The sequence below is a fragment of the Centrocercus urophasianus genome, unplaced genomic scaffold, assembly GCF_019232065.1.
Source record: "Centrocercus urophasianus isolate 14NV4802_14NV808 unplaced genomic scaffold, USGS_Curo_1.0 seq_18, whole genome shotgun sequence".
NCBI lineage: Eukaryota > Metazoa > Chordata > Aves > Galliformes > Phasianidae > Centrocercus > Centrocercus urophasianus.
This window is the reverse complement of record NW_024884733.1, coordinates 16,811,781-16,826,540: the sequence shown is the minus strand read 5'-3', so window position 1 is coordinate 16,826,540 and position 14,760 is coordinate 16,811,781. Positions and strand designations below refer to the sequence as shown.

The 14,760-nt window shown below is 35.0% G+C and overlaps 1 protein-coding gene across 14 annotated transcripts in view; it reads left to right on the top strand.

Annotated features, from left to right (window-relative positions):
• ADGRL2 (adhesion G protein-coupled receptor L2) overlaps window positions 1-14,760 on the top strand; it is a 144,112-nt gene that overhangs the window by 126,652 nt on the left and 2,700 nt on the right. For 6 of the 14 annotated variants that reach the window (XM_042820048.1, XM_042820052.1, XM_042820053.1 and 3 more), the window contains 5 exons: window positions 2,824-2,915; window positions 4,779-4,947; window positions 8,526-8,654; window positions 9,070-9,166; window positions 11,838-11,966. In XM_042820048.1, the coding sequence (XP_042675982.1) occupies window positions 2,824-2,915; window positions 4,779-4,947; window positions 8,526-8,654; window positions 9,070-9,166; window positions 11,838-11,966 (616 nt within the window). Of the gene's footprint in view, window positions 1-2,823; window positions 2,916-4,778; window positions 4,948-8,525; window positions 8,655-9,069; window positions 9,167-11,837; window positions 11,967-12,191; window positions 12,274-14,760 lie in introns of all 14 variants that reach the window. The other 8 variants (XM_042820059.1, XM_042820056.1, XM_042820058.1 and 5 more) reach the window with 4 other exon arrangements.

Below are 14,760 nucleotides of genomic sequence, written 5' to 3'. Positions count from 1 at the left end.
GAAAAGCTGCAAGGAAGCCAAAAGTGACTACATTTATAGCAGATAGGGTTGCAGTTTTTGTAAGCAGGCAGAGTAGGCTTTTGGTAATGACACAATTTTCTAAAGGATGCCAGTGTGTTTGAACAAGCGGCAAATGATGGTCTTTGACTGCTGAAACTATGCAATATTTCACAGTGATGGAGTAACAAGTATCATATGCTCTGTTGTCATAGTTACTTTGTCTTCAAAGTACTGTATTTTGCTTTCTTTTTTTCTTCTTAAGAAGGCTCCCTCAGCTATTGTGAATTATTTTTAGAGTATTATTTTCTGTCAGTTGTTTTTGGAGCTCTATTTCCTAAATTAGGATTAAAACATGTAGTAAGAAAGTGTTATGCACAGTAGTGCATTCTGTACATTCTGTAGTTCAGTGAGGACATATAAACAGACAACTTAGTAGCTACATAAAACCTGAATACACAGGAGCTTGGATAAGGTTCTGTGGTAGGGCCACACCTGCTTGTATGTCACCACAGGTGCCTCAGTATCTAAACACAGGCTTTTGTTCTTCATATGTCAGACCAACACTACACTCCTGCAAAGAATCGGAGGATGAAAACCTCATGTTTCATAAGGTAGTCATTTATGAACATAACTGAGACTATTGAGTTTTGATCCAAGAACGATGTCACAGCTACAATGCAGGATGCTCCGGGGTAGCTCCTTAGGCAAAGAGCTGCCCTGTGAATGCTGTTCTGAACTGGGATTGTGTAATCCCAGAGGCACAGGTTGCAACCAAATTTGATTTCCATATTAGCATTGGCATGGGGCATCTCTTTAGCACTTAATCTGTTTGTTTTCACAAAAATTAAATTGAAGTTAAGCAAGCTGGAGGAGTTCATCTTATACTAGCTACCCAAATGTGCAAATAACTTTTTCAAATACAGAGCAATGAAATCTGCCTGACAAGGCATGGAACTGAAGGCCAGAGCCCACTCTCATTTCTGCTACAACGGCCAGAGATAGAAGCAACTTGCTTAGTCATCCAAGTAACATAAGGCTGCACAGTGGAAATGTAGATAAGAGAAACAAAAATATCACGATGATGCAATGAAATGTTTCTCAACTGGTTAGTCATAACTCAGTTTATAAAAGACAGTCGACACAGACATGAGATATTAAAACTTTTATTTGTAGCTGTGGAAACTGTGCTTAACCTACTCCTATGTACATACTTGCACTTAACGTTTGCATATTTTCTGTCAGTTCTTGGAATACTGAGAAGTAAATTGTAAAAGCTTATTTTTGTTATTTGTATCACATACACTTTTTGTGTGAATGTCAAGATGCAATTGTAAAAACATTTTATTTTGAATCAGGACTGATAAGGTCAGAAGCTGACAAATGCTGCTCTGGTGTTGAGAACTCCAGTATGGAACACAGTGTCCATTCTGATTTTGAGGCTGCAGCAGCAGAGATAACATGGTTGCTCTTAGCAGTAGGAATTATTTCTGTAATAAATGTTTTTATTAAACAGACTGGGATCAAAGTCTTCAAAATACTCCTCTTTTTTGTTAAGATCTTCTCTTTATTAGGATTTCAATTACATTTCTGACTATTGTGGCACAGCTGTAGGAACACTTCTGGTATGAACCCAGTGTTAAAAACACTGTGAGGATTTTGATGTCTCAAACCAAAGGCTACCCGAATTAGAAGTATGATCTTGATGATTCTGCGTTAGTCAGCATTTAAAGATACATAGGGAAAATTCAAAGAATGGGGTTATAATTCCTATCTATTTAATATGTCCAAGCATATTCTCCTGTCTTCTATTAGTTTTTGGGTTAGGTGTTTGTGTACTGTTGTACTAAAAGATAGGGATGTATTTTTTTCTTCACAAAAGGATGTGGCTTTTGCTGTTTTCAAACACAGAATTTTATTTGAATTGTTTGCATGACAAAGGACATCAAATGCTAATTATTCAGACTGTTTACAATGTTTCAACCCATTCTTGCAGGCATCCTTCTATTTGGTTTTCTGGGATTCTTCACATGGTTTGAAATCACACAGTGCCTCTGATATCTGTTGTGCCATTTCACAATAGGAGATATGTGAAATAAAGAAACAATAATATAAAAAACTGTTTTCAATATCTTCCTTGGTGTCTATATGTAATGCAAGAATAAGACAGCATAGTCCTTTCTTTCAAGTGGCATGCAGTCTTTAACAGAATCCAGACTACAGAATGAGAGTGGGCAGTAGGGAGGGTATACCCACAGCATATACCTATGGCTTTGTTAAATTTGATGCATTTGCTACATCTTTATATTTCTTTTTCTTTTCTATTTTTTTCAGTTACATTTTAGCTCTTTTCAAGACCTCAGTGGGATTTGTGACAATAAAAAGGGAATTTAAAAAAAAAAAAAAAAAAAGGGTGAAACCAGCAAAGATGAAAAACCTTCTGAGGGCAGAATGAGATTGTGCAAAGTCAACTGGTATAGCACAGATGGAAAGCAATGCCAGAGTTTAGAGGTGGAGGTGAACAGGGGTTGAATGCAGCACGCTGGAAGATGGAGCTAGATGGACACTGACACATGTTGGATATGAGCTGAATATGGCTGGTTCATAGCACTGGTCAATTCAGCAAAATTAAGTGAAACAATAATTTAAAACATTTTTGCCCTTCATCTGTATTTGCAATCACTTTTTGCAGACATTCTGATAAAGTTACTCAGTTTCTCTACATATTAGAAAATAAACTATGGAGGTTTTGTTTAGTCTGTAACATCATTATTATTCAACCTTTCACTTGAAGTAGTTTAATTTCATTCTTATCTGTTTTGACAGCTGAATCTTATCTTCTTGGTGATCACATTGTGCAAAATGGTGAAGCACTCAAACACTTTGAAACCAGACTCTAGCAGGTTGGAAAACATTAAGTAAGTGCTTTGTGTTCAAGTATGAGAACTGTGATTATTTTCTGATTGCTGAACTGATTGAAGGCTACTTTCCATTAGTAGCACATGCCATTCTCTCCCAGCAACTGCAGATGTCAATTAGAAGCAAACAGAACCAATCCTGCTTTCGTCACATTGTTTCTGTAATGTCACAAATGCTGGTCAAAATTAGATAATTTCAGCCTGGAAGTAGTGCCAAGAAACTGTTTCATGGAAATACCACTGCACTGTAGTAATTTCATTTGCATTTAAAATGCAGTTCAAAAATGATGTTCCTGTTTGCATGACTGATATGATTATATTAAGTTTATTTTGTTAAATGACTTTTTGATTTAAGGATTCTGAGCAGTTTCTACTCATAATCCTGTTCTCCCAAGAGAATTGACTCTATTATTATTGTTAACTTGAAGATTATCTGCTGTTTTCATGCTAATTTAGCAAATGTTTACTTTATCTTGGTGCTGTAATGCAGTATCCTTTTTGCAAAGTAATGCAAGTGTTATATAATTAACGAGGTTTTGACAGCTCTTGCTTCTTTAGCTTATAGCTTTATGTTGTACTGAAGGTTCTTGTTATCAACACTGAAGGGATGGTGCAACTTTATAATACTAAGGGTTGGATATGAAAGGGTCTTAGAGATTTGCTTTGAATTTTGAAAATGGCAAAGGGAGATTTTCACTAAGGCTAACATTGTGACTAGATGTTATGGATAGGTCAGTATCAGCTTCATTGCATGTTGCATGATGAGAGAGAGAGCTAATCTTTAGCATCTCTCTCTTTTCTTCCTTTTCCTCTTTCTGTCTTCTCATCCACACCAGTAATTACCGTGTTTGTGATGGCTACTATAATACGGACTTACCTGGGTAAGATAGAACCCTACATTAACAAATTTCTGGCATGACTTTTAACTTTACAAACTCGGTCAATATTGTGGATTGCCCTTAATTTTAATTAACTAGTTTTGAGATACCTGATTTGCTAAAGAATTTTTAACTATTATATGCCTTTATAATTTTAAATTGCTTGCCTCTGCATTTTGAATTTCCTAATTTTGACTTATTTTTATAGACAATTAAAAATGCTCTTATTAATTTCTGTTTCAATTCTGTCTAATAATTTTGTTTCTCTTTTCTGCTTATAATGCTTTCTAGCTATGAAGATAATAAGCCATTTATCAAGTAAGATCATTAGTTAGATGTGGAATTCACTGACTAAATTCCCTTTCCCTTTCATTCTGTGCTGTTCTCTACAGTTCCTTTTCCTTAACCTATTCATGATGGAATCTTTTTTACACTATTCTATAGAGCAATATCCATATTTTTGCCACATTTCAGCAGAGTTTCTTCATGCAGAAGTTAGATCATCTAGCTTCAGTTTAGCTGAGTTTATCAGAGCATTAAAGATTTGGGCTCTAGGCTCTTAATCTGCTGTTTAACCTTTGTGTATTTGTGCTACATTATTTGGTGTCATTTAGCAGCACCACTGTTTAAAATCTATGCTGTGATTAGTGGCTAAGCCAGATTTATCAATCTCTTTTGTAATAGCAGATAAGGCAATGGAGTAGTTGGGGTTTGCACTATACTTCGACATTTCAAAGTATTTTTGACATCCTATGCAGTTCTTGAGAAAGTAAAAGGTCATATCTACTCTTGCTGTTTTCGCTGGAGACTAAAAGTACCAAATGGAATTGTTCTTTCTTTAATAGATGAAAGGTTAAACCCAAGGAATTTTTACAATTGAATATGAACTTAGTAAAAGTCAACTGAAGGAACTGAAATGTTAATATTGGATTTGGCAACATGCAGTCTTATAAGTAATGTTAGTAAAATTAATTTTCTTTTACAGATCCTGGGTCCTGGGTGCATTTGCTCTCCTGTGTCTTCTTGGCCTAACGTGGTCATTTGGCCTACTGTTTATCAATGAGGGAACAGTTGTGATGACGTATCTCTTCACAGTATTTAATGCTTTCCAAGGAATGTTTATTTTCATCTTTCATTGTGCCCTTCAAAAGAAAGTAAGTTACTACAAACAGAGGCGTGTGCTCTATATGTCCTTAAAAATACCACATATATTTCTTGAAAAAATAGAGTACATTTTGAGAATAGGAGTATTTTGAAGAAGTTTAAGGAAGAGACTAGGATCGAAAACAGTTCTTGCTGCATGTGCTTCTGAGAGTCATTTAACTGCTTTTTGGCCTGTATGAGTTTAAAATGGATGCAGTATTTCCAACTTGGGCTTTAAAGTTTAGAGACTTTGGGACAAAAACACAGAAGGTGTATTGTTTAACATTTGTGATGCGGTATGTATAATTTTGAATCCACAGCCAAAAGTCTTTATGCACTTATGAATCAAATCCTGCCTGCAGCACTGCAAAAAAAGGAATCTTTTACAGTATCAGCCCATCTCAGCCTGGAAACATTCTCGCAGATCAAGGCAAAGACCTCTCATGAGGTCCTATTAAGCTGCCACATAAAACTACAGGTGATAGGCAGGGATTATGCTGCGAGCGCTTGTTCATTACAAAATTAAATCAGATCTGAAAATTAATTTCACTGTGAACTTCAGCACACCTAAAGAAAAAGTAGCCATTAACTGCAGACAACTGGTAATGAGGGGAGTTTACTAAGTACACCAGCATGACTACTTGTTTTCAAACATTTGCCTCCCCCTGCAAACCAATAGCTAAGTGCTCTTAGCTGGAGAAACTGAAATCCCCTGGCAACTACCTTCCCTAATGAAGAGATGCTCTAAATTAGTTCAGGCCCCCTTTGCCCAGATCTGCTGAATAGAGGGAAGCTCATAGAAGAGAGATAAACAGACAAGTGAGATGGAATTGAAGGACACAGCTAGGCCGGATCAGGTTTCCCACTCTCCCTCTGTGTCCCAGACTGAGAATGGAGAATGTTTTCATGCCTTAGAGATGCTCCAATGAAGGATAAAAGTAAAATGCTCATAGAAAGCACAGCAAATAAAAAAAAAGAGTTGAGAGCAGAGGGGAAATGTGTACGTCAGAAAAAGCCCACCACAGACCATAAGATAAAATGCAGTAAGTCCGTTGTTTGGCAACACCCAACTTGCAATATTTAGGTTCTAAATATTTGTACCATTTTTAGGCAGGAGGCCTAACAGTTATTAACTCCCTTTATAATTAGTTCACCAGAGAAATATTTAACTGATATTTATAAAGTGGTTAAAGATTCTTGGATAAAAGGTTATTACATAAGGGCAAAATCACATTCTTGCGTGTTCTCAGCTCTTAACAGTGCCAGCGTCTCTAGATTTGGTGTAGACAATGGCTTTCAGACATGTTTTGGGAAAAGATGTGGAAGACAGAATGGATTTTATCCAGAGGAAAATGGTATAGCTTTCATTTTGAGATAATAAAAACACACTTGGAGAGGAGAGTGATCATAAGAAAAGAGGGAAGAAATTTTCAAAATGTAAATAATTTCTAGATTAAGGTTTCATATCATGTTGTTTTTTTATTACTTGTGTTGGGCTTGAAAATAAAAAACAGATTCTGATTCTATTTCTTTTTACAGCTATGCATTGTTTTTTTATTAAGTGGAGTCAGCAAAAAGCAATATTAAAATACCAGTCAAGTGTGAAAAAGCATAACCTGGAGCAATAAGATTTATACCTGGAAGAATGTTAAAGCTGCCATTTAAGATTTTTAAGTTTCAGTGAGTTTGACTGGATATTATCTGATCCTCTGTCTGCATAGCTAATATAGTCTTTTTATTCTGTTATTACTAGTTGGTCACTAAATTGAACAGAGAAATAGAATTGTGAAAGTGAAAACTATTATGTTTGCAGTTCTGACGGGATGATAGTGCCGTTGTTTCCAACTATTTCCAACAAGCTATAATTTAGAAATAATGACAGAGGAACGCGCTGTAGTGACGGATAATGCACATTCACAGCAATATAGGCATTAGGCAAAACCAGCCCTGGAGGGTGGCATTTGGATGAAAATATAGTTCTGATTGCTATTGTCTCTACTATATAGTGTTCTGGAGCATTTAATATCCATTAATGGTCAGGAATGTGTTTTCTTAAGTGTTACAGACTTTCATTTTTGAGAATGTGAAGATAAAGGTTACAATTCTATGTCCAGGCCTTTCTGTTTTTCCTGTTTTCCTTTTTGTATGTGTGTTTTGTGCTGATATTGGTAGGAGTTAACTTAAAATATATATGATATACTTTTAAATAGATGAGTTGTTGTCCTCAAGTGGAAATTAAAGCATTAACTATTCAAATTTTCCTGAACTTCATGGTTTATGGAAACACCACATTAGTGGTGATAAAGTTATTGTAATATTGAAAACAGTGTTTGGCTTATGTAAATTCACAGTTAATTTTTTGCCTTTTTCCTTCCTTCATTTCTCAGTTTTACACACACACAAGTTTATTTCTGTGCCATATATTCTGTAGGCCAAGCAGAATTTACAGATTAGCTGAAATGTCACTTTTCAGAGGAATTTAGAAGTCTCATCGATGCACATGAGACTCCAGGATTATCAAGAATCTGGCAGAAGATTTGTGAATGTAATATTTGGCATCTTTACAAGTTTTGTCCAGCGCGTCCTTTCACTGATCATGTTGCCAGGATACATGTGCTCTTTTGTGTTATTGAAAAATAAATAGCAATGTAGCAGTCATCAAATGTGAGAGAATTAAAAGCTCTGTAATATCATCCAGATTATTTCTATGACAGTGTTAATGCACATTACAATGTTAATGCACATTACAAAACTAAAGTTTCCAGTAGCTCAATGGAAACAGAAGGTAAATCAGTGCAGGTCAAATACTAAAATTATTATGCCATCAGAATAATGTTGTTCTGTTAGACAGAAATTTCATATACTTAACAAGTGTGTTCACACTTCTATGGTCAGAAGAGACAATAGCAAAGATTCTACTTTTTGGTCCTAAAAACAAAAGATGCTTAGTTTCCCAGCCTGTACGTTTCAACTCCTGGCTCTGACCTTTGCTGGTGCCCTACTGCTGCAGCTGCTGAACTAGCGACTATTTGAGTTACCCAGAGTAACTTCATATGAAAAAATGCTCACAGTCCTTGCAGTTTAGACTAAATACAGTCTTCTTGGCATGCTTTCCTAAAAGGAGTAACTTAAATGGGCAGTACTGAGAAGCTCAAAGGCTCGTTGCCTCAGCCTTTCTTGTATGCCAAGATGGGAAGACAGGCTTTCTATGGCTTGTGCACCAAAAACTATTGCAAAAAATGACTATTTTCAGCCAATATTCCATTCAGGTAAACAACTGTATTAATCCACAATATGAAGACAAAACAAAAATAATCCTGTAACAACTCAGCAACAATTATTCATATATGTCTAAATGAAATACATGTATACTTCAGAAATAATTCAAAAATGCTGGCTAACCAATAATGCTGACATTTAAATAAGGCAAAATATCTAATTTTGCTAAAGGCCATCATTTCAGTAGGCAAGAATTATGTATTTGTTCAAAAAGCAGTTGAGTGTTGTCAGTGCAAGATTGATGTCTTCTTTGTCAATAGAGGTGTTTGTCACTCTATTTTTTGCGCTAACGTATTTTTTTTCTCCATAGGTACGTAAGGAATATGGCAAATGCTTCCGACATTCCTACTGCTGTGGTGGACTACCAACTGAGAGTCCTCACAGTTCAGTGAAGGCATCAACAACAAGAACTAGTGCTCGCTATTCCTCTGGCACTCAGGTAACAAAGATTTTGACAACATCTTTTAATTAACCTTATTTATAAAAAGCCCCCTGAGATCTGCTCCAATCAGAAGTAGTAATTGTCTTCTCATTATTATCACTTAGGTAGCAAATACATAGTTCTGCATGCTAGAATTGATTTCTTTTTAAAGATTTTATTTTAATTTGGTCTAATGCAAACGCCTTATTTTTCTTATAATTTTGGGCTGGTTTATTGGAAGGTTTATACTATCATGTTTCATCTAAATGAAATTTAATAAATTAGAATTGTAATAACAGAGGATGGAGCTTTGCTCTCTACTATAAGAATGGCTTACTTTAGTGCAAAATAAATGAGAATAAATAATAGTACACAAGTAGGAAAAAATCTTCTGTAACTTAATGCGCTCTGTCTTACTGCTTTACATTAACAGAGTCGTATAAGGAGGATGTGGAATGACACTGTGAGAAAACAATCTGAATCTTCTTTTATCTCAGGTGACATCAACAGCACTTCAACACTTAATCAAGGTCAGTCACTGGGAACATTTCAGTTTTAGAAGACAAATTTTTTACAGATTTTATATAATTTAATTTAACACAGAAGAATTGAAAAGAACGTGTTGAAAAAAAAAATCTGTAACAAATGTACTCTAAAAGCAGAGTTTTAAAGTCATCCACCAGCACATTTTAAAGCCGTGTTCCCTCAGCTGGCCCCCTGATATAGAAGTTGAATTCCTCCATTCATGGGAGAGCATTTAAATAAGTTTCATCAATAATTTAACTTAAAAGCAAGATCATAATTTTGAATCTTTTCTAACCTTTATAGGTTAAATCTGAAACAGAAATATGAGTGCAGTAACATTTTAATGCATATTTTGACTATGATTTTTAGGTGCAGAAATTTTCCCAGTGAAATCTAATTGATATCATTTCTATGCAAAAGATGTCTGTAAAGCATTTATCTTTTTTATTTCAAAGAGCATTGTATCTGTCATATGGGGTAGGATCCAGATTTTCAGGCACAGAAGCCAAAACTTTTAAGTTTCTTATCTCGATTAGACTTTGAAATCTGTAACTGCATTTTCATGTTCACTTAGAAGACGAGGGTATTAATCAACACAAAATGTCCCTTCTTTTTTCTCCATTTTCCCCACCCCTTTTAAAAAAACAAAAACAAAAACAAAAAAAAAAACAACAATTTAAGTAATGGAGGCGAAGAGTGTGAAAGCCAAACTCACAGCCTATTGTTCCACTCACATCCCTAAGAGACAAACGTAGTTCTGACCAGTTCCTGCTTGGCTTAAAAAGTTTCAAACAGAAAATTTACCAATGTCAGGACTACTGTAAAACCCTTGTGAACCACAAATGGCAAATTTTCTCCCTTGTGCTTTTTTCAAGATTTGGTGGTGGAGACCTGTACTTAACTCATGTTTGCTTTGGAAGTAAAAAGCGCAGTATTTGGCAAAAGACAAGATTTCAAAAAGCATGATCCTACTGGCTTACAGAAATATCTAAGACAACTTGTGTGTCTTATTGTTCCCTCCTGAATCTTTATGTTCTTCTGGCAAAATTTAAAAAAATATATTTATATATCCTAAGTAGAAAATGTATTTCTTATTTCATTTCTTAAAAGCCCACAAATATGATATAAATATAAAAGTCTGGGATTTCACCATAGGAGGTACACTTTGCCCATGCTACAGCTTCAAGTGGTTCAGAGCACAGATCTTGGAGGCTTTTCCCTGCTGTGGAGCTCCAGTCTCATCACTTGAGATGCTCCATGATGGCTAAAAAAAATTAATTGATGCTGTTGTTATTCAATTACAATAATTCTGCTATCTCAGGGGTAAATACCTGTAAGAAAAGTTTAGTGATTATCTAGTAATTAGTGTTTTCTTTAAAATAAAAATCAGCACCTTAAAGTAAAAGAGAAATACTTTGGATTGGATAACAAATTTAGCATACTATAAATAATTCGAGATTGTAATTCAAATAACGATATTAAACATGGTACACAACAAGAAGTATTTCAGTTAGTTTTTCTTGTAGGAATTAGATTACCACTGAAAAAAGCTACAGTGAACCGTTTTGTAGTTATTCACTGACACAAACAATCATTATCAGGCCCTAGATCTTTGCATCTTAGATTTTTCTGCTTCTGTACCAGGTGTACAGTACCAAGCATTAATATAGAATATAATATTACTTTTTCCATTGCCAAATAAAAATACAGTATATAGATATAGCTGGCTTATTATTTCCATTCTGATTTGTTGCTGTGCAGTGCAACACAAAAGGAAGTAGAAATTTAACTTCATTGTTTAAAGTAAGTTTTCTTTGTCACTTTTCCAGACAGCTTTTCTTTCAGTATCTAGAAGTCAGAGATTAACTGTCTTTTTAGATCTCAAAAGATGCTTTTTTTTTTTCTTCTAATTCTTCTGAATTCTTTAAATGGTGTTGCACTAACATTTAAACTGAGTTTTAAAAGGTCCGTTCATTCCTGTAGTATCATGCTTCGCATTACATTGTTTGTGAACTGATTGTTTAAATAAATTTGTCATTCAAGAAATTCTTTTTTAAAACCTGGCAGATAAATTTGTAGCATGAATGTCCCGGGAGAAAACGTGAATGCTCTGATTTCTTAGAGCAAATATTTTGCTTTCCCCTCAGCATGCATACTTTTGCGTATACTAAGATATGCTTGCAGTTTGTCATCTACTCTGTGTTTGAAAACACGATTCCCTTCCACTCTCCGTGTGTTTGTCATAAAGTGAATAACAGCTCTGATCCTGTCATAAGAGATTTTTCAATACCTTTAAATTTAAGAAACTCAGTTCCCTCCATTCTGGACAGAAACATTCCGTGATACCATTTTAAAAGTTGCAGTAGCTTTATGTAGTACCTTGATCTCTACCCATTTAATTGGTATTCTTATGAACACCAATTTTGTGTACATTAGTAAATGTCACTCTCACCAGATGTTTACTTTGGGGATTTGGACAGCACCTGTGAATTACTGGAATCTAACTGTATTTTCCTACTCCCGTTTCAAACATATAGCTCAGATATACTCAGAAATTTTCAACTGAATTACATTTGACAGGTTCTACATGATTCATGATGAATAAAAATATTCTTTATTGAAACTGTCAGAATAAAATTAAAGAACTGACATTTTTTTCTGTTTCTTTTGCTTCAGGAATGACTGGCAATTACCTACTAACAAACCCTCTTCTTCGACCACACGGCACTAACAACCCCTATAACACATTGCTCGCTGAAACTGTTGTATGTAATGCCCCTTCAGCTCCTGTGTTTAACTCACCAGGTGTGCTTATACTTCCTGAATAAAACCGCTTTTCTTGGCTTGCTCCAAATCCCTTCTTTTCCCTAGGTAGAAACTCAAGTTGCAATACCTTAGCCATACATTCAAAATTTCTGTCAGCTTGAGAAATGCAGTATTACCAATGTCAGCTTGTAAAACTGCACTATATTATAGTAATGCCTTTGCCGTAACAGTATTTACCAATAATTATCCATGTTTTTAACACAGGTGGCATAAATCTTAATATACTATTACAGGACTGACACCACATGGTCCGAGAGTCCATCTTCAAGATATATATCACTTAGAGGTATCATGTCTATGCAATGTAAGGTTGACTCTAAAGCTTGCTGAGAAAAACCTGCTCATGGAACAGATTAGGTACTAAAGCAATGCAAGGCATCTTGACACCTTTGGATACCGCAGCACAGAAAATTGTATCCAGCGTCAAACAGATCTATAGTATAGTGCAGCTTTATGGTAGATCATTTCCTGTAGGAAAATCATGAGATTAAAAGTTAGAACAGTTTAGTTCTGTCAGCATAAAGGGTGTCATCACTTACCTAACATTTTGTTGTTACATCCTCTAGTTGCTTTTTTTAACTACAGTGCAGTTCATCAGTAAATATCTCGCAGTTTCTGTTAGATGAGTCGTTAAGATCACTTTAGTATTACTGGAACAATAAATCTTTGATAAAGAGCTCACGTTTCCAGATTTTATTTCAAGTTTCCTTTTTAACTGAACTGTAGTTTCTATTTTCATTCTCTTGTTTTCTTACTTTCCTTATGCTTTCCTCTAGCAACCTACAGAGAGACAAGTATGGGAGTAAAACTTAACTTTGCCTATCAAATGTAAATTTTTTCAGCATGATTTTTAATGGGCACAATTAAAACATAACTAGCGGTCATGAAGTAGACTCAGCGGGCAAGTGGTTCACAATTTGCAAATGAAATGTTTCCACATTCAAAAAGTACTTGCATACTGCTTTTTGGAAAACAACATGAGGTCTGTAGCAAACCCCATTGGTAACGGAAGTTATACAATGCTGAAATAATTTGCTGTTCAAAACCAAAGCAGTGTCAAGCAGAAACGCTTAACAATTTTCTTATATTTTTACATTCCCACAGTAATCTTGCTACAGGCTATGGAAAGATTTCAAATAATTACCTGATCATGGGCAACAAAATTTGCCTCATCAAACCAATTTAAATATATTTTAGTATGCTTAACTCTGCAGTATATCATAGAAAACTCATTTTGGATTATCAGATACATTTTGGTATCTGCTTAGCAAAAGAAAAGAGAATTAAAATTATAGAATTAAATCACTTTCATGAGGGAAATGAATGCCAGCATGTGGTCCATGTGTTGTCTACTTTTATAAATGCCATATGTTCTGCACAGCTAAAATCCATTGCAAGAAAAAGCCTTAGAACATATATGAAATTGCAAAACTACAAAGTTGTTTAATCAAAGCTTAAGGAGACCTTTCAAACAACCCTCATCTCTGTTTAAATCAGTATACATGAAGAGGAGCTAACAGTAACAGAGTTACAAAATGATTTGCAAATTACTTCAAATTTATTCGGAAATTATTACTCTGCTTTCTAAAGTTGAAGACAAAACTCTTTCATGAGAAAATGCAATTACTTTTTAATTGAAAACAGTATTTTCCAGAGAAGATTGAATTTTCTAGGATAAGCTGCAGCTTTAATTATGAAAAAACAAACAAACAACAACAACAAAAAATGTACAATCTTCTCCAAAACAACTTTTTTCTTATACTCCTCCAAGCCTTGCATATAATGCAGCAGCCTCACAGTGGTCAGTCTCATTTCAGTAGTCACTCCATTCTTTCTTCTGTAGATAAAGTGATTTACTAGGAATGCTCTAACCATCCAACTTTCCATGATTCAGACTGTTTATTTTCTTTCAAAGTTTTTTCTTTTCCTTTGCTTGAGAAGCACTGTGCTGTCATAGTTCACATGTCTTTGTGTCTGTAGGAAATCCTTTTCTTTATTGTGTTATCCCCCCTTACTACCACCAAAAACAAAAAGTCAAAATCAAAGACCTTAATCATCATAAGACTTCATTTTCTCCCCCTGAACTTATTTCATGTTTCTTAGCAGACTTACCCAATCTGTCATTTGTCCAGCAGCTACGAGATATCAGCCATGGCTGATTTCCTCTTCCCATTCCACAACTAATATTTATTCTTTGGTTTAATTTCTGTGACACATACTTACAGAAATTTCTAACATTTCCGCATTTGACTTCCATGCCCATGGTAACTGTGGGCCTAACTCTTAATTAACTATTCCAGTTCATTCAGCGCTGTCACTGTGACTGATGCAGACTGCAGGCAAACTTTGACCTTTAGAAGCCTGGGGCCATTGTTGGCAGACAGAATTAGTACAAAAAAATTACATTAAGTGGGAAAAGAAAAGCTGTTATTGCTTAGTAATCTAATTTGCTGAACCCTTGCTCTGACTAAGTTGCTGAGAAGCTCAGTAATTCTTCATCATGTTACAATAAATCATTTTACTTTCTTTTATATATCAGCTACTCTTAGGCCAGATAGCCTGAGCAGACAGACATGATGTGAGTTGTCCAAAGTGAGTCATTCCACCTGCTGTCTGTCGTGTTGTTGGATGGTGCTTGTGGGCCCTGGTCCCTGTAGTGTGAAAGATGGCTGTCCTTGTTTAACATAAATTCTTTGTATTTATCCATTTTTTTTCATTCTTTTCTTTACCTCATCTCAAAAAAAAAAAAAAAAAAAAAAAAAAAAAAAAAAAA